The sequence below is a fragment of the Eumetopias jubatus genome, unplaced genomic scaffold, assembly GCF_037043125.1.
Source record: "Eumetopias jubatus isolate StellerSeaLion01/CBP00866 unplaced genomic scaffold, mEumJub1_p1.0 scaffold_11, whole genome shotgun sequence".
Classification (NCBI taxonomy): domain Eukaryota; kingdom Metazoa; phylum Chordata; class Mammalia; order Carnivora; family Otariidae; genus Eumetopias; species Eumetopias jubatus.
Genome location: NW_028274817.1, coordinates 14,212,501 through 14,236,697, shown reverse-complemented (window position 1 = coordinate 14,236,697; position 24,197 = coordinate 14,212,501). Strand labels below are relative to the sequence as shown.

Below are 24,197 nucleotides of genomic sequence, written 5' to 3'. Positions count from 1 at the left end.
ACCAAATCATCATCACCATCAACAACAAACACTGACTGCCTTCTTGCTGTGTGCAGGGCCTGATGGGAAACCATGTTTCTCATAATAAAGCTTGAAATGGGACCTATGGGGCACAGTGGCAACTCTTCACCTGGCCTTGACTACCTGCTAAGATGTTGGTTTATCTTTCCCCCATCTGTTTCCTCAAAGGCAAGGAACTGTTTTCTCCATTTCTTTATCCCAAACGTCTAGCACAGGCTTAACATGCAGGTTAGGCATTCAGGACATATTTGCTGATTTAATAGGTTTGTTTTATTTAATAAATCGTTGCAGTTTGAAATGACATAACTTTGAACACCTGTATGGTGGTGGTATATGTGACACAGACTCTAAGTGGGTTTTTTGTTTTGAGGGGTCATGGGGCATGAAATAGATGGATCTAGGAACAGAGGGATCTAGAAGTCTTTAGTCATGAAAGAAAAAGTAGAAGAGTGTGTTGTACTGGAAAATTAGAACGAGTTTGAGAGGAATGTCATTGGTCAATGGAAATTATGATAGATGTGCAGATCTGAACCCTGAAGAGGTCACTTTAAAGCATTCACAAGGTTTTGCAGACTAAGTCTCAAACCCATGGGTCAAGACAATGATTTTTCTAGGTTATCAAACAGTTAGTTCTAATTATTCTTCAATTGGTGAGAAACTCATCATTTTCTTCCCCCGGGGGGGTGGTGGGTGGGTCGGGGAAGGTTCTGTCCTTCAAACAATGGTGTAACTAAGGTTCAGTCTCCTTCAGGCTCCAGATAAGTCACCAGCTTCCCAACTGTGAGGGTCATTGTGGGACAGAGGGCCAGGGTCAACACTAGATCAGGCAGAGGGTGACTCAGATGCTCTAACTGGTTGGAGCCAGAGTGTGGAGCAAAACCGTGTTCTTGGAAGAATACCAAGGGTTGGGCGCCTGGGTGGCTCGGTTGGTTGGGCGACTGCCTTCGGCTCAGGTCATGATCCTGGAGTCCCGGGATCGAGTCCCGCATCGGGCTCCCTGCTCGGCAGGGAGTCTGCTTCTCCCTCTGACCCTCTTCCCTCTCGTGCTATCTCTCATTCTCTCTCTCTCAAATAAATAAATAAATAAAACCTTTAAAAAAAAAAAAGAATACCAAGGGTCAAGAAGAAGAAACCAACTCTGTCATAAGGTCTAAGGGTTGAGAGCAGAGCCAGAAAGAAGGGATGACGGATAGGTCGGGAACTGAATAGTTGCAGAATGGAGCAGGAGATAAGGAATGAAACTGAAGTGGCCTCCTCACTGGTCTCCCTGCCTCCACTCTTCCTCCGCTGTAGGTCATTCTCAACACGGCAGCAAGAGCAATCCTTTCCTGTGTCAAGTCAGATCATGTCACTCTTCTACTCAAAAGCTACCAATATGTTTCCATGATAATTAGAATGCAGTCCAAACTCTTTAATAAGACCTAAAAAGCACTGCACGATCAGGTCTCCCACTGCTTCTTGGGCCTCATTTCCTACCACACTTCCACTCTCATGCCACTCCAGACACACTGGCTTCCTACCTATTCCTTGAACATACCAAGCACAGCCCTACTTCAAGGCCTTTACATATGCTATTACCCATGTCTGGGTCACTCTTATTTCACATCTTTGTAACCCTAGTTGTTTTTAGTCTCCTAGAAATAAGTGAAAAGGACTCTTCCCTCAAAGAGGTCTTCCTTAACTATCTTATCTAATATAGATATTCCCATTCGCCTCATCCCTGTCCCTCCCGTTAGCTAAGTCATCAGCCTATTAATTTCCTTCAGAGGGCTTTTCACAATTTGTAATTCTGTTTTTATTAATTTTATTTTATTATGTTATGTTAGTCACCATACATTACATCATTACTTTTTTTTAAAATATTTTATTTATTTATTTGACAGAGAGAGACAAAGCGAGAGAGGGAACACGAGCAGGGGTAGTGGGAGAGGGAGAAGCAGGCTTCCCGCTGAGTGGGGAGCCCGATGCGGGGTTCGATCCTAGGACCCTGATATCATGACCTGAGCCAAAGGCAGACGCTTAACGATTGAGCCACCCAAGCGCCCCTACATCATTAGTTTTTGATGTAGTGTTCCATGATTCATTGTTTGTGTATAACACCCAGTGCTCCATGCAATACATGCCCTCCTTAATACCCATCACCAGGCTAACCAATCCCCCCACCCCCTCCCGTCTAAAATCCTTAGTTTGTTTCTCAGAGTCCATAGTCTCTCATGATTCGTCTCCCCCTCCTATTTCCCCCCCCTTCATTTTTCCCTTTCTACGATCTTCTTTTTTTTTTTTTAACATATAATGTATTATTTGTTTCAGAGGTACAGGTCAGTTATTCATCAGTCTTACACAATTCACAGCGCTCACCATAGCACATACCCTCCCCAATGTCCATTACCCAACCACCCCATCCCTCCCACCCCCCACCACTCCAGCAACACTCAGTTTGTTTCCTGAGATTAAGAGTCTCTTATGGCTTGTCTCCCTCTCTGGTTTCATCTTGTTTCATTTTTTCCTCCCTTCCCTTATGATCCTCTGTCCTGTTTCTCAAATTCCTCATATCAGTGAGATCATATGATACTTATCTTTGTCTGATTGACTTACTTTGCTTAGCATAATACCCTCTAGTTCCATCCATGTTGTTGCAAATGGCAAGATTTTTTTTGATGGCTGCATAATATTCCATTATATATATATATACCACATCTTCTTTATCCATTGATCTGTTGATGGACATCTTGGCTCTTTCCATAGTTTGGCTATTGTGGACATTGCTGCTATAAACATTGGGGTGCATGTACCCCTTCGGATCACTACATTTGTATCTTTGAGGTAAATACCCAGTAGTGCAATTGTTGGGTCATAGGGTAGCTCTATTTTCAACTTTTTGAGGAACCTCCATACTGTTTTCCAGAGTGATTGCAGCAGCTTGCATTCCCACCAACAGTGTAGGAGGGTTCCCCTTTCTCTGCATCCTCGCCTACATTTTTCATTTCCTGACCTGTTAATTTTAGCCATCCTGACTGGTGTGAGGTGGTATCTCATTAAGGTACTTGATTTGTATTTCCCTGATGCCGGGTGATGTTGAACACTTTTTCATGTGTCTGTTGGCCATTTGGATGTCTTCTTTGCAGAAATGTCTGTTCATGTCTTCTGCCCATTTCTTGATTGGATTATTTGTTCTTTGGGTGTTGAGTTTGATAAGTTCTTTATAGATTTTGGATACTAGCCCTTTATCTGATAAGACATTTGCAAGTATCTTTTCCCATTCTGTCAGTTGTCTTTAGGTTTTGTTGACTTACGTACTGACTTTTAAAATGAATGTATTTACTACTTTTGGGGTCTGATAGGAAGAAGGAAATTTCCGCAGAACTTTTCCTCGATGTTCTTGGGCAGGGCACAAGAACTTCTCATTTTATGCCAAATGCTTCACCCAATTGCCTGATATCTTCGCACGAGGAACAGTCCTCTATCTGCCATCCATTAGAGTCCAACTTGGTGCCCTAATAGTGGGCAAACCATTTATTCAGAAAATAGCTATAAAGGCCCCACTATGTGCCAACCGTTATGCTGGGCACGGGAAACTGGCAGTAGGGGGCCAAGACTCTGGTTAAGCCACTGTCCTGAAATAGCAGAGAATACAAAAGTTGAAGCATTCTGGGAAAAACCAATACTGTTTAATGCTCCATGAATTCCATTCTGCTTAAAAATTGTGTAAACATGGCATCACCAGGCAAAGCAGCTTGGGAGCTTCGCAAAAGGCAAAATAAAATTACATATTGAGTAACCACTGTGGCAAGAGTTTTATTTTCCTTTTCCCCAGGCTCTGCCAGAGATAGACCCAAAGCACAATGTTTTGCTATATCACTCTGCTAGAGAGTTAAAAAATGGGAGCTGGCAGGCATAGACATCACAAGAAAAGAAATGTGCAGACCAATATCCCTTATGAATATAGATGCACAATTCTTTTTTTAAAAGGTTTTTTAAAATTTTTAAGTAATCTCTACATTCAACGTGGGAGTTGAACCCATAACCCTGAGATCTAGAGTCACATGCTCCACCGACTGAACCAGACAGGTGCCCCCCCAATCCCTTTTTTTTTCAAGTAAGCTATATGCTCAGTGTGGGGCTTGAACTCACGACCCTGAGATCTAGAGTTGCATGCTCTACCAACTGAGCCAGCCAGGCTCCCCGAGATGCAAAAATTCTTTTTTCAACTATTTTTTAATTTAAATTCAATTAGCCAACATATAGTACATTATTAGTTTCCGATGTAGAGTTCAGTAATTCATCAGTTGCATATAACACCCAGTTAGATGCAAAAATTCTTTTTTAAAGAAGATTTTCTTTATTTATTTGACACAGAGAGAGAGAGTACAAGCAGGGGGAAGCAGGAGAAGGAGAAGCAGGGCTCCCCACTGAGCAGGGAGCCTGATGCGGGGCTCGATCCCGGGACTCCAAGATCATGACCTGAGCCGAAGGCAGAGGCTTAACCACTGAGCCATCCAGGCACCCTAGATGCAAAAATTCTTAACATAGTATAGCAGACCAAATCCGGCAATATATTTAGAGGATTATATACCCTGACCGAGTGGAATTTATCCCACGAATGAATGCAAACGTGGTTCAACATATAAAAATCGATCAATTAATGTACTACATAGCATTTACAGACTGAAGGGGGGAAAACCACATGATCATCTCAATTGATGCAGGAAAAGAGTATGACAAAATCCAACACCCTTTCACGATAAAAACACTTGACACACTAGAAATGAAGGGAACTTCCTCAATCTGATAAGAGCATCTATGAAAAACCCACAGTAAACATCGTATTTATTGGTGAAAAACTGAAAGCTTTCCCTTAAGATCAGGCACAAGACCAGAAAGCCCATGTTCACCACTTGTATTCAACATCACACTGGAAGTTCTAGCCAGAGCACTTGGGCAAGAAAAAGATATATAAGTCATCCAAACTGGAAAGAAAAAGTAATACTATCTCTATTTGTAGGTGATATGATCTTACATATAGAACATCCTAAAGAATCCACAAAAAAGATATTTAAGTTAATAAATACATTCGGCAAAGCTGCAAGATACAAGATCAACACAAAAATTAGTGGTATTTCTATGCACTGGCAATGAACTATCTGAAATAAAGTTAAGAAAACAATTTTATTTACCATAGCATCTAAAGGAGTAAAGTACCTAGGAATAAATTTAACCAAGTAGTTGAAAGACTTCTACACTCAAATTACAAACATTGCTGAGAGAAATTATAAAAGACCTAAGTAAATGGAAAATATCCCATGTTCACAGATTTAATAAAAGAGAACAATATTTAATATTAAAATGTCAATATTCCCCCAAAGAGATTTACAGATTCAGTGCAAGCCATATCACATTCCAATGGCTTTTTTTTTTTTTACAGACATGGAAAAGCTGATTGTGCAATTCATATGGAATTGCAATGGACCCTGAGTAGGCAAAACAATCTTGAAAAAGAACAAATTTGGAGAAATCACACATCTAGATTTCAGTACTTACTACAAAGCTATGGTAATCAAAACTGTGTTATTGGCATAGGGATAGATATAGATTAATGGAACAGAATTGAGAGTCCAGGAAGAAACCCATGCATATACATATGGTCAATTAATTTTCCACAAGGGTGCCAAGAACATTCAATGGGGAAAAATAGTCTCTTCAATAAATGGTGCTGGCCCAACTGGACGTGTAAATACATATCCATGTACACATGTAAATATGCATATACACGTAAACACATAAAAAGAATGAACTTGGACTCCCTCTTCATACCATATACAAAAATTAAGTCAAAATGGATGGAATTCCTAAACATCAGAACTACAACTATAGAAATCAGAAGAAAGCACAGACGTGTACTCTGATTTGGACTTGGATGACCTTTGGGCTTGGATTTGGCAATAGAGTCTCAGAACTGACACCAGAAGAATGAGCAGCAAAAGAAAAATATAGATCAATTGGATTTCATCAAAATCAAGGATGTGTGCATCAGAGGACACCATCAAGACAGTGAAAAGACAGCCTAGAAAATGGGAGAAAGTATGTTCAGGTCACATATCTCAAAAGGTCCTAGATGTAGAATATATAAAGAGTGCTTACAACTCAACAACAAAAACACGAACAGCACAATTTAAAAAATAGACATTTTTCCAAAGAAGATATGCAGATGGCCAACATGCACATGAACAGATGTTCAATGTCATTAGTCATTAGGGAAATGCAAATCAAAACCATGATGAGATACCACTCTGCACCCTCTACAGTGGTTATAATACTAATTAAAAAATGGAAAACAACAAGTGTTGGTGAAGAGGTAGAGAAATTAGAACCCTTATGAACTGCTGGTGGGACTGTTGAATGGCTGCTGTGGAAAACAGTGGTTATTACTCAGTAAGTTAAACATAAAATTACTAAATGACCCATCCTAGATATATACCCCAAAGAAGTGAAAGCATGTTCAAACTAAACAAATGGCATGAGTGTCCACAGCAGCACTGTTCATAATAGCTAAAAGGTAGAAAAAACCCCAAATGTCCATTAACAGATGAATCAGTAAACAGAATGTAGTATATCCTTACAATGGAATACCGTTCAGCCATTAAAAATAATGATGTACTGGGGTGTCTGGCTGGCTCAGTTGGTAGAGCGTGCGACTCTTGATCTCAGAGTTGAGGCTTACGTTGTGTATAGAGATGACTTAAAAAGAAGATCTTAAAAAATAATGATGGGGCGCCTGGGTGGCTCAGTCGTTAAGTGTCTGCTTTTGGCTCAGGTCATGATCTCAGGGTCCTGGGATGGAGCCCCACATCAGGCTCCCTGCTCAGCGGGGGCCTGCTCCTCCCTCTCCCACTCCCCCTGCTTGTGTTCCCTCTCTCACTGTGTCTTTCTCTGTCAAATAAATAAATAAAATCTTAAAAAAAAATTAATGATGTACTGATGCGTGCTGAAACATGGATGAATTTGGAAACATTATGCAAAGTGAAAGAAACTAGAAAAAAACGGTCACTTGTATGTTTCTATTTATATGAAATGTCTAGGATAGTCAAATCCATACAGACAGAAAGGAGATTAGTGGTTGCCAGTGGGAGGGAGCAGGGAAAGGGCCATGACTGCTTAATGGATATGGGGTTTCCTTTTGGGATGATGAAAATGTTCTAGAACTAGATAATGTGATGGTCATACACCATCATGAATGTACAAAAGGCCACTGAATTGTACACCTTAAAACGAGCAAAATGGTGGATTTTGTGTTATGTGAAATTTGTCAGTACAAATAAAATGGTGCCTGGCATTCCAAGGGCTGTAACAGCCATTTTTTTTTTTTTAAAGATTTTACTTATTTATTTGACAGAGATAGGCACAGCGAGAGGGGGAACAGAAGCAGGGGGAGTGGGAGAGGGAGAAGTAGACTTCCTGCGGAGCAGGGAGCCCGATGCGGGGCTCGATGCGGGGCTCGATGCGGGGCTCGATGCGGGGCTCGATGCGGGGCTCGATGCGGGGCTCGATGCGGGGCTCGATCCCAGGACCCTGGGATCATGACCGGAGCCGAAGGCAGACGCTTAACGACTGAGCCACCCAGGTGCCCCTGTAACATAGCCATTTGAATGAGGCTTGTGATAAGGTTTTCTTAGCATGGAAAACACTTACGTTATCACGTTAAGTGAGAAAAGCAGGGTACAAAACTTTCCATACAATATGATCTCAGCCATGTAGAAACAAATGAAGCCTGTGCCCGGAAGAAAAGAAAGGCCAAAGGAAATTTACCAAGATGTGGTCTCTGGGTGGTAGGACTCTGGCTGACTTTGTTCTCATCTTTTTACTTTTCTAATACTTTCCATTTTTTTCTTTTAAAAAAAGCATGTACAGTATCACTTTTATAATGGAAGAAACACCTTTTTTTTAAAGTGTGAACAACAATAAATGTAATTTAAAATAAAAGGAAACAGAGTAGAGGCAAGGAGACACAGAGGAGCCAAATCAAGAGAGAACACGCTTCAGGGGAGCAATCATGCAATTTGGACTTGAAAATTGCCAGGGAACAGATGGCAGAGTCCAAGCAGACATCTGCAATGGAGAGTTAAATCATATGCAAAGACACAAGTGGCCTTTGAAGCAGGTCCCGGAGAGGCCCAGCAGAGAACGCTGCTTGCCTGGCCAAACAGAAGGGCAGAGCCTTTGCCCTGCCTCGTTGCAGCCTGGCTCCCTATGAACCCTTGCTGGGGGCCCAGGGGTAGGGGCAGGATGGGGGGAGCTAAGGCAGGGTTTCGTGCAGATGTGCTTGGCTGTGTAAGGGTACAGAAGAGGTTGTGGGAGAAGACAGAGACTTCTAATCATGACGGTGGCAAACATGGCGGCTGACATTTACCCGGGGCTTCATAGTTTATAAATGTTTCACATACATAACATAAATGGCTGTTATAGTACTGATCATTTTTCATCATGGCCCCGCCAGGAGGCTAACTGGCATTCCTATCTTAACCATGGAGGAAGGAGATCCAGAGAAGTGACCTGGGTTTAGTGCACACTTATATAGTGCTCACTAAGTGCCGTTGTCCTAAAAGCTTTCTCGTGCATTAATTGTCCATGTTGATGCAGCTAAGAAGGGGCAGAATTGGGGCTCAAATGTGGGGTTTTTGGATTCTACTACACTACTCTTCTGCTCATATCTAAGTAGAACTTAGCTCTGCCCACAGAATCTCAAGTATGGCCCAAGTGGTTCTATCCATCCATCCATCCATCCATCCATCTTTATTTTTCTGATTTTAAATTTAACACGATTGTATAAAAAGTACAAATATTACTGAAATAAATAACATAGAAAGCAAAAGTCCCCCTAAATCTCACACCTAAAGTTACTCATTCTTTTTTTTTTCAAGATTTTATTTATTTATTTGTCAGAGAGAGAGAGCACAAGCAGGGGGAGGGGCAGGCCGAGGGAGAAGCAGGCTCCCTGCCGAGCAAGGAGTCTAACACAGGACTCGATCCCAGGACTCGATCATGACCTGCGCCTAAGGCAGACACTTAACTGACTGAGCCACCCAGGCGTCCCTAAGGATACTCATTCTTAACTGCTTGATGTGTGTTCTTCCAGATTTTTTCTATGCTATGCTAATGCACATATTTTTCTCTTATTTTAAAAAGTAGGATAATACTATATCTACACTTGGGGCGCCTGGGTGGCTCAGTCATTAAACCTCTGCCTTCGGCTCAGGTCATGGTCCCAGGGTCCTGGGATCGAGCCCCACATCAGGCTCCCTGCTCAGCGGGAAGCCTGCTTCTCCCTCCCCCACTCCCCCTGCTTGTGTTCCCTCTCTCGCTGTGTCTCTCTCTGTCAAATAAATAAATAAAAATCTTTTTAAAAAATTTAAAAAACGTTAAAAAATAAAAAACAAGAAGTAAATAAATAAACTTAAAAAAAAAAGTCTGTACTAATTGGCACTCCCACAAACGGTGTATTAAAATGACTTGTTTCCTCATAAGCTCGTCAATGCTGGGTATTCTCAGTCTAAAATGTTATCATTTCAAAACATAAAAATGGTATCTCATTGTAACTTGTGTTTTAAAAATAGGAAGAGACCATCTTTTTGTATTTCTGATTTAGTAAGTTGCTTGTTTGTGTCCTTTGGCAACTGGCTTTATATTAGTGTATTGCAGAGAGGAGAAGTCCTGTAGACAATCCGGGATTATGGTACATTCTCTTTTAAGGGACAAATAAGCCCTGGAGATTTTGCTCACCATAAAACTCGTTCTTAAATGTTGTATTTGACGTCATATTGGAGGGCTGAGAAGAAATGCAGTTGGCCAACCATAATCGATATTGGGTTTCTTCATGATTATCACCTTGTGGGGTTCCTTTTGATTTATTAGCCACATGAAAGATGATAAGATAATATAATCACATAAGCCAGGGACAGAAATAAACATTTGCTCATCCACCATGGACAGTTCAGAAATAGCTCCCTGGCAGGTGGATGGTAGGGGCTCCGGCACACGGCGCAGGGGGGTGGGGGGGTGGTTTGCATGCATACGCATGCGTATGTGTGTGGGCAGGCATGTACTTGTTTGCCTTTGAAAGATATTCAGTGCAGGAATGGAGGGAGACAAATTGTAGGGCTAGAGAATATCTAGAAGCTCGCATCTGGGGTCATCTCTGAGAAGCAGGGATGTGGTCACTTCCCATCAGCCTCTGTAGTTGCTGTCTGGGGGTCAGTTTTAAAGCGCTAATCCCAATGTCACACCCCTAAGTTAGAGAGAGGCTGGAATTCCGTTCTGCCATAAAGCTCTAGATTTGGTTTGTCTTGGGCTGTGCTGGGACTGGAATTAGGTTGATGCTGGGCAGGTCTCAGATAATCGCCTGCGGGCCTGGCGTGTGAGGTTTGTCCTGGTGATAGTATCATGATTCACAAATAGCTTCCTATGAAACAAAGGCATACTCAATTAAAATTTTCATAGATATTGCCAAGTTGCCCACCAAATGACTGTACCGATGGACATGTTCTTTTTATTTTTTTAAGACTTCATTTATTTAGGGGCGGCTGGGTGGCTTAGTGGTTAAGCGTCTGTCTTCGGCTCAGGTCATGATCCTTGGAGTCCTGGGATCGAGCCCCACATCGGGTTCCCTGCTCTGCGGGAAGCCTGCTTCTCCCTTTCCCTCTGCTGCTCCCCCTGCTTGTGTTCCCTCTCTCGCTGTGTCTCTCTGTCAAATAAATAAATAAATAAATAAATAAATAAATAAAATCTTTATTAAAGAAAGACTTCATTTATTTATCTGAGAGAGAGAGCGAGCATGAGCAGGGTGAGGGGCAGAGGGGGAAGCCGACTCCCCACTGAGCAGGGAGCCCCATGCGGGTCTAGATCCTGGGACTCTGGGATCACCACCTGAGCCTGAGGCAGATGCTTAACCAACTCAGCCACCCAGGTGTGGTGGGAGGGACATGTTCTTCAGTAACATTGGAGAGCGCTTTGCATGCATCATCTCACTTAATTTTCAAACAGTTTTGTATGGTCAGTAGATAGGGCTATTATGGGGCATGGATTATAATGCAAATGGTGGCTCCCTGAGTTGTGTGTGCATACTGTGGCCCTGAATCCCCATTTTACTGAAGCACACGTTAAGGCATCGGGACGTTAAGGTATATGCTCAAAGTTACACAGCTGATGCATGTCAGAACTGAGATTCCAACTCAGGCCCTTTCACTCCAGAGCCAGTGGTAACTGGGTCCATGGCCACCTGAAACCTTTTTTAAAAAAAAAAAGATTTATTTGTTTATTTCAGAGAAAGAGAGAGAGAGCAAGGGGAGGGGCAAAGGGAGAGGGAGACCAGCAGATGCCCTGCTGAGTGGGGAGCCTGACGTGGGGCTCAATCCCAGGACCCTGAGAGCATGACCTGAGCCAAAATCAAGAGTCAGACTCTCAACCATGCAGGCGCTCACCACCTGGAACCTCTTAAAGATTTGCAGCCCCCTTGGTGAAGAGATGGAAGGAAGGAATCAGGGTGCACTCAGGGCAGTACCATTTCTCCCGTTCCTGGGTACAAACAGCCTTGCAGCTTCAGTATTGTCCAACAGGTCACCCTCCAGGCCCCCATTGGTGCCTTCAGTGAGAAGCAGTCTCCAGAGACCGAATAAATCAGGTAATTTGGCTCAGGAAAAGGCATTGGAGAAGTAAATTGCTGTTGCACCATGAATATAATAAGGCAGTTAGGTAGATGGAAATAGCTATGTTTTGATTACACGAGTGAAGATTATGTGCAGCAGGTTTTTAAGTCCAAGCTGCCTTTTCCTTGGCCTCCTCCCTGCCAACTAGCTACATTCTTCTAACTGCCTCCCCAAACTGTCCAGCTGGTGTGTGCTCTGGGAACACTAATCTGACTTTTCATATTAGCCCAGGCAAAATATAATTAGGAAGAAACTCTTCTGCCAGAAAATGTCACTTGCCAATGTCAAATAGAGATGATTTTGTATATCCACTATTTGGGGCTTTTTTTTTTTTTTTTTTTTTTTTGCACCAGGATAGACTCATAATAGCATTGTGTAATCTGGGATTGACTATGTGGCTAAAGAAGATGATAACATTGAATTTTTGTTACCGAAATTTCCTTTGCTTTCTCTTTCCCCTTCCCCAAATTTGGGCAGAGGCACTTTCACTAAAAGGAAAAAGACTGGATTTTTATGGAAGAGTTGACACGCATGTAAGCCTGACCAACACGGTTCCTGAACTCAGTCGATTCACGGCATGCATTGACCTGGTGTTCGCGGATGACAAATTAAGTGATTGGATGGCCTTCTCCTATATTACTAATAACACCTTCCTGGGCAGAGAAGACATAGACCTTGGACTTGGAGGAGACCATCAGCAGCTAATACTATACAACTTGGGCAAGACCTTTTAGATCCATTACCACCTGACTCCCTTTCAGTGGCATACAATCTGCTTGATATGGGATGGTGTGAAGGGCAGATTTGAGCTCTTCCTGAATACAGAAAGGATACTGGTAATGATGGATCAACCGCAAAACCTGACACCTAATGGGACTCTGATTCTAGGACATTTTTTTATGAACTGGGACAGCCAGGTAGGAAGCGCACTGCCTGGCTTTACCGGCAGCTTGTACTACTTTCAACTCTGGGACCACATCCTGGAAAATGAGGAGTTTCTGAAGTGTGTGGGTGGAAATGTTGTTAGCTGGGAAGAAGACGCTTGGCTCATCAACAAGGTCATCCCAGCTGTTGACATGAGACTGCGCTGCTGTGAGTAACTTCTGAACTGTCCTCCTTGGCAAGGGTTGTGCAGATGTGGTCTTCTGCTCGCTGCTCTGGATAACCCACTCTGGGCCAAGGCTCTGCCCTCCTTAGAAGGGCCCAAGGTTGCCAGTTTTGTCATCTGCTTTTTAACGTACAGCAAAGACTATTTTCTTTTTTTTTTTTGTCTTTTGTTTTGATATCACTTAAAACTTGCAGAAAATTACAACAGGGCAAGGAACTTCTACATGTTTTTTACCCAGATTCACTGACTATTACATTTTCCCCGGGTTTTATTATTCTTCCTTTTTCTTCCTCTTTCCTCCTCCCTACACACACACACACACACACACACACACACACACACACACACACACACACACACAGTTTCTTAATCATTTAAGAGTAAGTTGTGGACATATGCCTCATTACCCCTAAATATCTCAGGGTGTATTTCATTAAAATAAGGACATTCTCTTACTGCTGTACATTGATATAGTACGAGTATCTAATTCATCATCAATATTCAAATTTAACCAATTGTCCTACTGATTTCTTTTATAGCTATTTTTTCTAGATTTCTCCACTGTTACTATTTTTCCCTCTGTAATTAATAACTAATTTCTGGGGAGGGACACCTGGGTGGCTCAGTCGGTTAAGCATCTGACTCTTGGTTTTGGCTCAGGTCATGAGCTCATGGGTTGTGGGATTGGGCTCCACTCTCAGTGGAGAGTCTGCTTGAGGATTCTCTCCCTCTGCCCCTCCCCCCCACTCTCTCTCTCTTTCTCTCTCTCTCTCTCTCTCTCAAATAAATTAATAAATCTTTTTTAAAATAACTAACTTCTGGGGAGATATTTGGAGGCTATGTAAATATCCTGTTGTTATCAAACTTTTTAAAAAAAGATTTTATTTATTTATTTGTCAGAGAGAGAGAGAGCCCAAGCAGGGGGAGCATCAAGCAGAGGGAGAAGCAAGCTCCCCGCTGAGCAAGGAGCCTGATGCGGGGCTCGGTCCCAGGAATCTGGGATCGTGATCTGAGAGGAAGGCAGATGCCCAACCAACTGAGCCACCCAGGCATCCCTGTTATCAAACTTTCACCCAGTAGTTTTACATCTATCGATGATACTTGACTCAATGGCTTATACAATAGTCACAAAATGTTGATTTTTAAAACTCCATCATTTTTCAACATTTTTTAGTTAGTGTTCTAGTGCAGTGAAGAGTGTTTTCTTCTTCCACATTTACTTAGATATTCCTTCAGTTGTTTATGTGTTTATACCAGCATGAACTCATGGATTCTTACCTTATTCAATGGGTTACAATCTGTTGCTATCATTTATTTTGATGTTCAACTTGGCCCAGTTTGGGCCAGTGGGAGGCCTTCCATCTGGCTCTTGTGTCCTTTTGACATGTTCCCATCATTTTTTGAGTACTTCCTTACTTTTAGCACAAGGTGTTATAGGCTCATCTTGTACTTTCTCTGCTCAGCGCAAGAATCAGCCATTTTACCAAAGAGTCCTGGTTCCTTTTAGCAAGTAATGGGATTTATAAACCAATTCATTTTTCTTTCATGAGCAATGATGATGTTAGGAACTGTTTGGGATGGAGTTCTTGTAAGAAAACTGGCTCTTTGGAATGACACGTGTATTTTTCTCCTCCTTTCCCATTTTGATGAGAAAATATAGGATTGGTTTTCTCTGTACAACCCTGTTCCCTCAGATCCAACCTTTTCCACCCTCAGTGTCCTGAGCGTGGGTAAAGTCAGTGATAACAGCATTAAGATGGGATTTTTTCCCCATTTCCTGAAATGTTTACTCATTCTTAGGTTTTATTTACAATTCTTAGGGATTTTTGGGGGGAGTATTGAGGGAATGGGGGCTAGATCCACGCCTAATAGGTTCTCACAGACTACAGAGATGTATTTTCACCAGCAGTCCGAGTGCGGTTTGAATTAATGGCAGAGGCACATTCCAGGGGGTTTCTGTGTTTCTTTGAGATCAGACTAATGCAAAGGAACGGGAAAGCTATTCCTTTGAGCGACTACCTGGAGGCATTTGGTTTTCCTCTTTTCTGAAGCCTTGAAAATAAAAGAGAATAGTGCTAGCTGGCTCTGATTACAAAACGGAGCTAGGGACTAGTAGGTTAAGCCTGAACAGCTCAGCCAAAGTAGTTTAAAGTAACTTTATCTTTGATCTAAAGAACCGGAAGTATGGCTCTATTGAATCCATATGCTTAGCAGTGGTCTTTGAAAACCTAATCCGGCCAGTGAATTGCCGTGGCCTTTCCTACCACTTTGCTGGCAAATCGCTAAATCTAACTGATGTTGTTCAAGTGTGAGACAACCCTCATTTACTCTGCTCTTTTGTACCCTCTTTAATGTACAGTCTATCCTCTTGGTCTGCCTGAGTTCCAGTAGGCATAATACACAAATAATCCAGCACAACAAAAAGGAAAAGAAAGCACAACCTAAAATGACAACCAAAAAAAGGAGTGGAAAACATTATTTTTACTATTCAGGTGTCTTCAGATGTTCTTTCTAAACCTTAGACCAGGGGTTTCTAACCGGATGTCCAGAATGGCCTTGATGGGTGGGCAGAGCCCTTGAAATCGCATGCAACATACTAAAAATACAAGATGGATTCTTTCCTCTGAGGACAGAGTCTGTAGTTTCCATCCTATTAAAAAATAACATGATAATTGCTGCTTTTTACAAAGTTCTTGCCGCATGCCAGGCATTTCATAGATGAGGGAAGAGAAGCTCAAAGAGGTTAAGTAAAATTGCTTAATGTCACCTATTAAATAAGCAGTGGAGCTGGGATTTGAGCAAAGATTTGTCCAGTTGCAAAGCTCATGTTCTTTTCACCCCCACACCCTGCAGGACTACCTCTAGGGAGTCTATGGCCCCGAAAAGATTATGACCACTGTTTTGGAAGCTTCCTTTGAAGGGATTTGCTGGTGCTAATAACCCACCTGGGGAAATTAGGCCACCCCCCAGCTACAGTCACTGCCTGCTCACCACTGAAGGAGCTGTAACACCATAGAATTTCTTCTATGTCCGTCCTGGCTGTGTGGCATCTGGGGGAAAGGGGGCAATTACATGAATAAATAGGAGTGATTACAACATGTCTAGCTTCAGCTTTTGCCTAATAAATTGGTATTTATGGTCCATAGAAGGATTATGACCTTTAAGAAATAAATTTTAATGAGCACATTGCTAGGTTACAAATCTCAATGAATCTATTTACCCATAAATTATATATGTATATATTTATATATTCATGAGAATAAGGCTTTTGGGGAACATTTGCTGAAAACCATGAACCCTATCTGGATTTAATGAACAAGTATTCACTATAGTTGGAGATGTCTCAGGAATATTTAAACAGCACAGTGATAAATAATAACAACAGCAAAGTTGTCAGTCATTTGTAATTTAGTTTTGGAGTTGTTTTTAAGCATCTTTTCTTTATTTTTACAAATTACAAATGCAGGGGGCATCTGGCTGGCTCAGTCGGTAGAGCATGGGGCTCTTTATCTCAGGGTTGTGAGTTCAATCCTCACGTTGGGCATGGAGCCTACTAAAAAGAAAAAAAATAAAATTTTTAAAAAAATATTTACTTGAGAGAGAGAGGGAGAGGGAGGAAGAGAGAGCGAGCGCTCATGAGTGGGTGAAGGGGCAGAGGGAACAAGACAAGAAGACCCCCCCCCACTGTGTGGGGAACCCAATGAGGGGTCTCAATCCCAGGACCCCGCCCGCGATCATGACCTGAACTGAAGTCAGATACTTAACCGACTGAGCCACCCAGGTGCCCCCAGAAAACAAAATCTTAAAAAAAATCACAAGTGCAATTCATTATGGTTGTTTATTATATGGAGTTTATTATAAAATAAACTCAAACAATACAAAGTACATGAAATATGAAGTAAAACCTATCCTACATCTTTTCCACGGAGGTGTCCATTCTTTTAGTTTTTTTTAATGGCTTTATGATGCGTTCATGTGTGTGTATAGTCTTAAAAAACCAAAAATAATATATGCATACATACATAATGTTTTACAGTTTGATGTATTTTAACTTAAATTATCATGGACACATCAGTACATTTAGATCAACCTCCTGCATGGTTAGGGCTGCATATACCCATTGTATAGATGCGCTATGATTTTTTTAACTCACCACTGATGGGCATTTAAGTTGCTTCCAATTTTTTACAGTTATAAATAACACTGTAACAAATTTCCTTGTACATACATCTTGGTATATGTGGGTTTGCAATTTAATAGGACACATTAGTAAGTAGCATTTCAAGGGAAAAGAATATAAGCTTTTACAATTTAAATTGATTTACCATTTTTTACTAGTTATTACTTTATTCATTAAAATGGATTTATTTTTGAAAGTAAAAGTAATAGATATGCTGGTAAAAATTCAAACAATGCATGAAGATAGAAATTAAAAGTAAAAGTCTCCTTTCTCGTCAATCTCTTACCCTTAGCTCCTCTCCCTAAAAGTGACGATTGTTAATAATTTCTTATGTATCATTTCAGGAACAGTAGAAAACTTGGGTTTACATGAATATGTCTTTGTTTTTCTTTTTCAAAGTTGGGATCATCATTATGCGCATAGTCGTCATATATCCATTTAATAATATATTTTGGAGGCATTCCCATATCAGAAAATATAGAATATAGAGCTGCCTGATTATTTGGGGGGGGATGCTGATTAGTATGACAGAGTAGGGATCTCCTATAATTTATTCAGTGAGCTCCCTTTGAAGGACATTTAAGTTGTTTCCAGGTTTTAGCTGTGACAAAAGTCTACAGTATTTTGAAAAGGAATGGATGGTGAAAGGGATTTCTTGAAGTGACCATTAGGGATGGATCACAAGCTAAAATTCCTCTCTAGGTATGTTGAGCATAATTGCCTAATCTTAGCTCAGACACATGATCCAACAAAGGATTTGTTCGGACTTGTGGATGTATGAAGACGAAGAATCTTCCTAAAGATACGCAGATGAAATGATTCCTAGATATGCATTTGAGAAATCCCCTTTGGAAAGAACGAAATAATATGAACTGAGTCCATCCTGGCAGATCCGCACTGTATCAAAACCCAGGGTCCCTGTATCTGCGGAGCTATTGGTTTGCGAAGATGTATTAATTGATCTCATGCTCCAGCTGCTTTGAATTACTTTATGAACTAACCATTCTTTGAATATGCAGAGATGGGCTCTACTAGCTAAAAGGCAATTTGGTTTGGCCCTTGTATATCAATTCTCTGTGCTACCCTCGTTTTTTATCACGAAAGATAAGCAGGAACTGTTTGTAGTTTGCTTGAACCTCCTTATTTGTATTCCCCTGCACAGGGTGACATTCTCCTATAGATTCAGAGATGGAAGCTCTAGTCAGTCTCTCTCCCTATCTCAGAATTCATTTTTCATGTCCTTGCTTGGAAACTGAATACAGACACCATTTTGAAAAAATATATATATATATTTCTCATCATCTTGAAGATAGTCATTTCATATTTTTTCTACCCCACAGGCAGATCTGTCTATGGCGGTTTCTGGCCACTATTATCTCTCACAAATCTAATAAACACACCCTGAATTATATTTCCAAAGGTCGTGATTGAAAGAAAAAAAACAGATGCAATAGGTAGGCTAGAAAAACACAAAGATTTAATATGAGGTGATATACCCAAATCACAGGCAGAATTTGGTACCTTAGCAAATGTTCTACTTAATATTCTCTTGGCAGGTACATCAGCAACAAAATGCCTCATAAATATTCAGCAACTCTATACCTCTGTTCTCCAGCTCCCAATGATTACAATAATACAATTTTGTCTAGAGTGAAGGAGCAAATGGCAATTAAGCCCACAGGCCCCTGTGAATTAGCATGGATTATCCCCACTTTAAAATACAGAGATAGCAAAGCTCATGCAAATCATTTGTGCAAATGATCACTTGTTCACAAATGGGAACAGAATGAATGTGGCAAAACATGTTTGCAAGCCCTTCAAAGATGGAGGCTGGCCTCCATGGTTTCTGTGGTCCCTCCAGTAGGGATGGACATTCGGTTATCACTCAGTTACCTGCATGATGTGGGCTTTTGCATTTGCCTTTTTTTAATTGAGAGAATTGTAGATTCACATGTGGCTGGAGAGCCCTTGTACAATTTGCCCAGCTTCCCCCAAGACTAACATTTCACAAAGCTGTAGTATAATGACCAGAATATTGATGTTGATACAATTCACCAATCTTATTCAGATTTCCCTAGTTCTACTTGGACTCCTTTGTGTGTGTGTGTGTGTGTGTGTGTGTGTGTGTATTAAGTTCTATATAATTCTATCGCTTGTGTCGATTTGTGCATCTACCACCAAAGTCAAGGTAGTGAACGCTTTCAATACCTCAGGGACCCCCCCGCGTCGCCCTTCATAAACACACCCACCTCCGTCCTCTCCTTTCTCACCACGTCGCACTGCTCCCCACATCGCTAACCCTTGACAACCACTAATCCGTCTGCCATTTCTAGGAGTGTGTCATTTCAAAAATGTTAATAAATGGAATCAGATGGTATGTAACCTTTTGGCATTGACTTTTTTTTTTTTCCACTCAGTATCATTCCCTTGAGATGTGTCTAGGTTGTATGTATCCATAGTTTGTCCGTTTCCATTTCTGAGTAAGGTTCCATGGTATGGATGTACCACAGTTTGTTTAGACATTCACCTGATAAAGGACATTCGGACTGATTCTAAGTTTTGGCTATAGCCACTCCCTCCCCCTAAAAAAACACACCCTGTCATGAATCTCTGTGTACAGGTTTTTGTGTAAACGTAAATTTTCATTTCTTTGGGATAAATGCCCAGGAGTGCCATTGCTGAGCTGTATGGTAGTTGCCCATTTAGTTTCATATGAAACTGTCAGGCTGTTTTCCAGAGTGGCTGTACCTTCTTGTATTTCCACCAGCAATGCATGAGTGATCCAGTTTCTCTCCATCCTTGCCAGCATTTGGTGTTGCCACTATTTTTTATTTTAGCCATTCCGGTAAGTGTGTAGTGCAGTTTTCTTTTTTTTTTTGAAGATTTCATTTATTTGACAGAGAGACATAGTGAGAGAGGGAACACAAGCAGGGGGGAGTGGGAGAGGGAGAAGCAGGCTTCCCGCTGAGCAGGGAGCCCGATGCGGGGCTCGATCCCAGGACCCTGGGATCATGACCTGAGCTGAAGGCAGACGCTTAATGACTGAGCCACCCAGGTGCCCCTGTAGTGCAGTTTCATTATGGTTTTCTTTCTTTTTTAAAAATTATTTTATTTTTTAAATTTTTTCCTTAAATTTTTCATTGTTATGTTAATCACCATACATTACATCATTAGTTTTTGATGTAGTGTTCCATGATTCATTGTTTGTGCATAACACCCAGTGCTCCACGCAGAACATGCCCTCTTTAATACCCATCACCAGGCTAACCCATCCCCCACACCCCTCCCCTCTAGAAACTTCAGTTTGTTTTTCAGAGTCCATCATCTCTCATGGTTCGTCTCCCCCTCCGACTTACTCCCCTTCATTCTTCCCCTCCTGCTATCTTCTTCTTCTTTTTTTTTCTTAACATATATTGCATTATTTGTTTCAGAGGTACAGGTCTGTGATTCAACAGTCTTGCACAATTCACAGCGCTCACCATAGCACATACCCTCCCCAATGTCCATCACCCAGCCACCCCATCCCTCCCACCCCCCACCACTCCAGTAACACTCAGTTTGTTTCCTGAGATTAAGAACTCCTCATATCAGTGAGGTCATATGATACATGTCTTTCTTTGATTGACTTATTTCACTCAGCATAACACCCTCCGGTTCCATCCACATCGTTGCAAATAGCAAGCTCTCATTCTTTGTGATGGCTACATAATATTCCATTGTGTATATATACCACATCTTCTTTATCCATTCATCTGTCGATGGACATCTGGGCTCTTTCCACAGTTTGGCTATTGTGGACATTGCTGCTATAAACATCGGGGTGCACGTACCCCTTCGGATCCCTACATTTGTATCTTTGTTTTATTTTATTATGTTATGTTAGTCACCATACAATACATCATTAGTTTTTGATGTCATTATGGTTTTCATTTGCATTTCCCTGATGCCTAATGACATTGAACATCCTTTTCTATGATTATTTGCCATTTGTACATCCTCCTCAGTAAACCATTCATGTCTTTTGCCTATTTTTTAAGAAGATTTTATTTATTTATTTGACAGAGAGAGAGACAGCGAGAGAGGGAACACAAGCAGGGGGAGAGGGAGAGGGAGAAGCAGGCTTCCCCATGGAGCAGGGAGCCCGATGCAGGACTCGATCCCAGGACCCTGGGACCATGACCTGAGCCAAAGACAGACACTTAACGACTGAGCCACCCAGGCACTCCTTTACTGTTGAGTCTTGAGAGGTTTATATATATTCTAGTCCTTAGTTGGATATATGTTTTGCAAATATTTTCTCCTAGCCTATAGATTGCTTTTAAAAATTCTTCTCACATTGGCTTTCATGGAGCAAAACCTTTGAGTTTTGGTGAAGTCCAATTTATCAGTTTTTCTTTTGGTGTCAAGTCGAAGAACTCTTTGCTTAGTGCTAATTTTGTACCTTCCAACCTTGCTGAATTCACTTCTTTTTTTTTTATTTTAAAAGGTTTTATTTATTTATTTGTCAGAGTGAGCACAAGCAGGAGGAGCGGCAGGCAGAGGGAGAAGCAGGTTCCCTGCTGAGCAAGGAGCCCAATGTGGGACTCGATCCCAGGACCCTGGGATCATGACCCGAGCCGAAGGCAGAGCTTAACTGACTGAGCCACCCAGGCTTCCCACTGAACTCACTTCTAAGTTTCAGGAAGTTGGGTTTTTTTGTTTTTTGGTTTTTTTTTAGATTACTTGGAATTTTCTACATGGACAATCATGTAATCTGCAATGCTTAAAAAAGTTTTTTTTATTAAGTAAACTCTACCCCCGATATGGGGCCCAAACTCACAATCCTGAGATCAAGAGTTGCATGCTCTACTGACTGAGCCAGCCCAGCACCACTGCAAGGTCTTTTATCTCTTTTTCTTTCCTTACTGGAATGCCTCTGGCTTCCAGTACTATGTTGACTAAAAGTGGTGAGAGTGCACATTCTTGCCTTGCTTCCAGTCTTGGAGGAAAGACATTCAGTCTTTCACCATTATGGTTGATTTTATGTTTTTTTATTTTTTTAAATATTTTATTTATTTATTTGACAGAGAGAGATACGGCAAGAGAGGGAACACAAGCAGGGGGAGTGGGAGAGGGAGAAGCAGGCTTTCCGCGGAGCAGGGAGCCCGATGCGGGGCTCGATCCCAGGACCCTGGGATCATGACCTGAGCCGAAGGCAGACAGACGCTTAACCAACTGAGCCACCCAGGTGCCATATTTTATGTTTTTTTTTTTTTAAAGATTTATTTATTTATTTGAGAGAGAGAGAGAGAGAGCATGTGCAGGAGTGGGGGGGGGCAGAGGGAGAGGGAGAGAGAGAATCTCAAGCAGACTCCCCGCTGAGTGCAGAGGCTGAGGCAGGGCTAGATCTCAAGACCCAGAGTTTGCGACCTGAGCTGAAATCAAGAGTTGGATGCTTAACTGACTGAGCCACCCAGGCACCCCTGGTTGATTTTAAATGTAGGTTTCTTGGTAATGTTCTTTATCAAATTGACATAAATACCCTCTGTTCCTAACTTGCCAAGGGATTTTACCATGAATGTACATGGGATTTTGTCAAATGCTTTTTCTGTACCAATTGAACCTGTTTCCTAACCCATCGTAATTAATTGCCAGACTTGGGGTTTGAAAGAATCTTTAATTCCTATAAATCTTGGTTAAAAAGTTACTGATACTTGATTTGATCAACTTTATTTGGGATATGAATGATTCTTCAAGGCAGATATTGTTTCAGGGCATGGCTGTAATTTGGGATCCCCATTGGGTTTCTATGCCTAGGCTTGCAAGGGCAACTTCACATTTTGGTTTAGCACCGTGATACTCTCCTCTAGGGTTTGTCTCATTATTTTGGGTGATTGCTTATTCTTGAGCTTTTCAGCACTTGCAGAACTTGGCTTTTATTATCTATGTTTGTCTTTCCTTGTTTTTTTTTGTTTTTTTGTTTTTTTTTTTTTAGGTAGAGTCTCTTCTTTCTCCTAGGTTTGTGGTGGTTCTGTGTAAATTGAGGGCATGCCCTTATGGGTACTAGATGATTAAAACACTGGCACACACTGTCTTACTTCTCTACATGTTTCATCTGTGGAAATCTCATCCTGTCAACACTGTACCTCTCTGGGCCTAGTCTCTAAATGAAGGGATTGGATACAATCTCCAAGACTTAGTTCTATGTTTCTGTGATTTTAATTAAGGAAGACGAATCTTTGTTAATAAAGATGTTAGAGGAAAAACTTGGTACAGTAATCCCTCTGGAAAAAAACTCTCATCTGGTTCGATGGGAGATCTGCTGAAATAGAGAAATCCAGGATTCGGGTTTAAGGGAGGCAATGTAAGTTGCATTATTTTCTAAGAGATACCTGGTACTTAAAATGCTACCTGCTTGGCAATTTTGTTCAACTCATTTGTTTTTCCTTTTCTAAGTTTTTTTTAAAGATTTTCTTTTATTCTTTAAAAAGATTTTATTTATTTATTTATTTTACAGAGAGAGACTGAGGGGCTGAGGGGGAGGGAGAGGGCGAGGGAGAGAATCTCAAGCAGACTCCTTGCTGCGTGCAGAGCCCAATGAGAGACTGAATCTCACGACCCTGACATCATGACCTGAACTGAAACCAAGAGTCGGATGCTAAACCAACTGTGCCCCCTAAACCAGGTGCCCCCTAAGATTTTATTCTTAAGCAATTTCTACACCCAATGTGGGGCTCACACTCACAACCCCAAGATGAAGAATCCCACACTCCACCGACTGAGCCAGCTAGGCCCCCCTCCTTTCCTAAGTTTTGTGCTTCTTTTTGAGATGCTTATTGGAAGTGTTCATAACAGTTAACATCTACAGCTCAGCCATCTTTAGATACAAATATCGTACCTAACTCCCATCCTCTGTGTTCTGACTTTCTCGTCACTCATTAGGACTCCTGTAACAGTGCTCTTTGAATATTGTATCAAAGAGGATAACTTGGACTTTTGTGGTATTCAGTATTTTATTGTTTTCCTAAAAAGTGAGTGCAGCTCCATCATGAATCATTTGTAAAAGAATGGGAATTAGTGTATTCTTGGAGAGTGATTCAGGCTCTGGGATGCCATGCTCCTCAAGTGTGGTATAAGTGACCCTTTAACAGGTTTGCTAAGCCAGTTGGCTGTGGTAAAGCCTTTTACAAAAATGGAAACCCAAATCCTGACA

The 24,197-nt window shown here is 41.4% G+C and overlaps 1 protein-coding gene across 1 annotated transcript in view; it reads left to right on the top strand.

The window, feature by feature from the left end:
- ADGRG4 (adhesion G protein-coupled receptor G4) overlaps window positions 1–24,197 on the top strand; it is a 118,527-nt gene that overhangs the window by 26,623 nt on the left and 67,707 nt on the right. Inside the window, 1 exon segment of the mRNA XM_028094135.2 lies at window positions 12,195–12,809. Within this exon segment, the coding sequence (XP_027949936.1) occupies window positions 12,195–12,809 (615 nt within the window).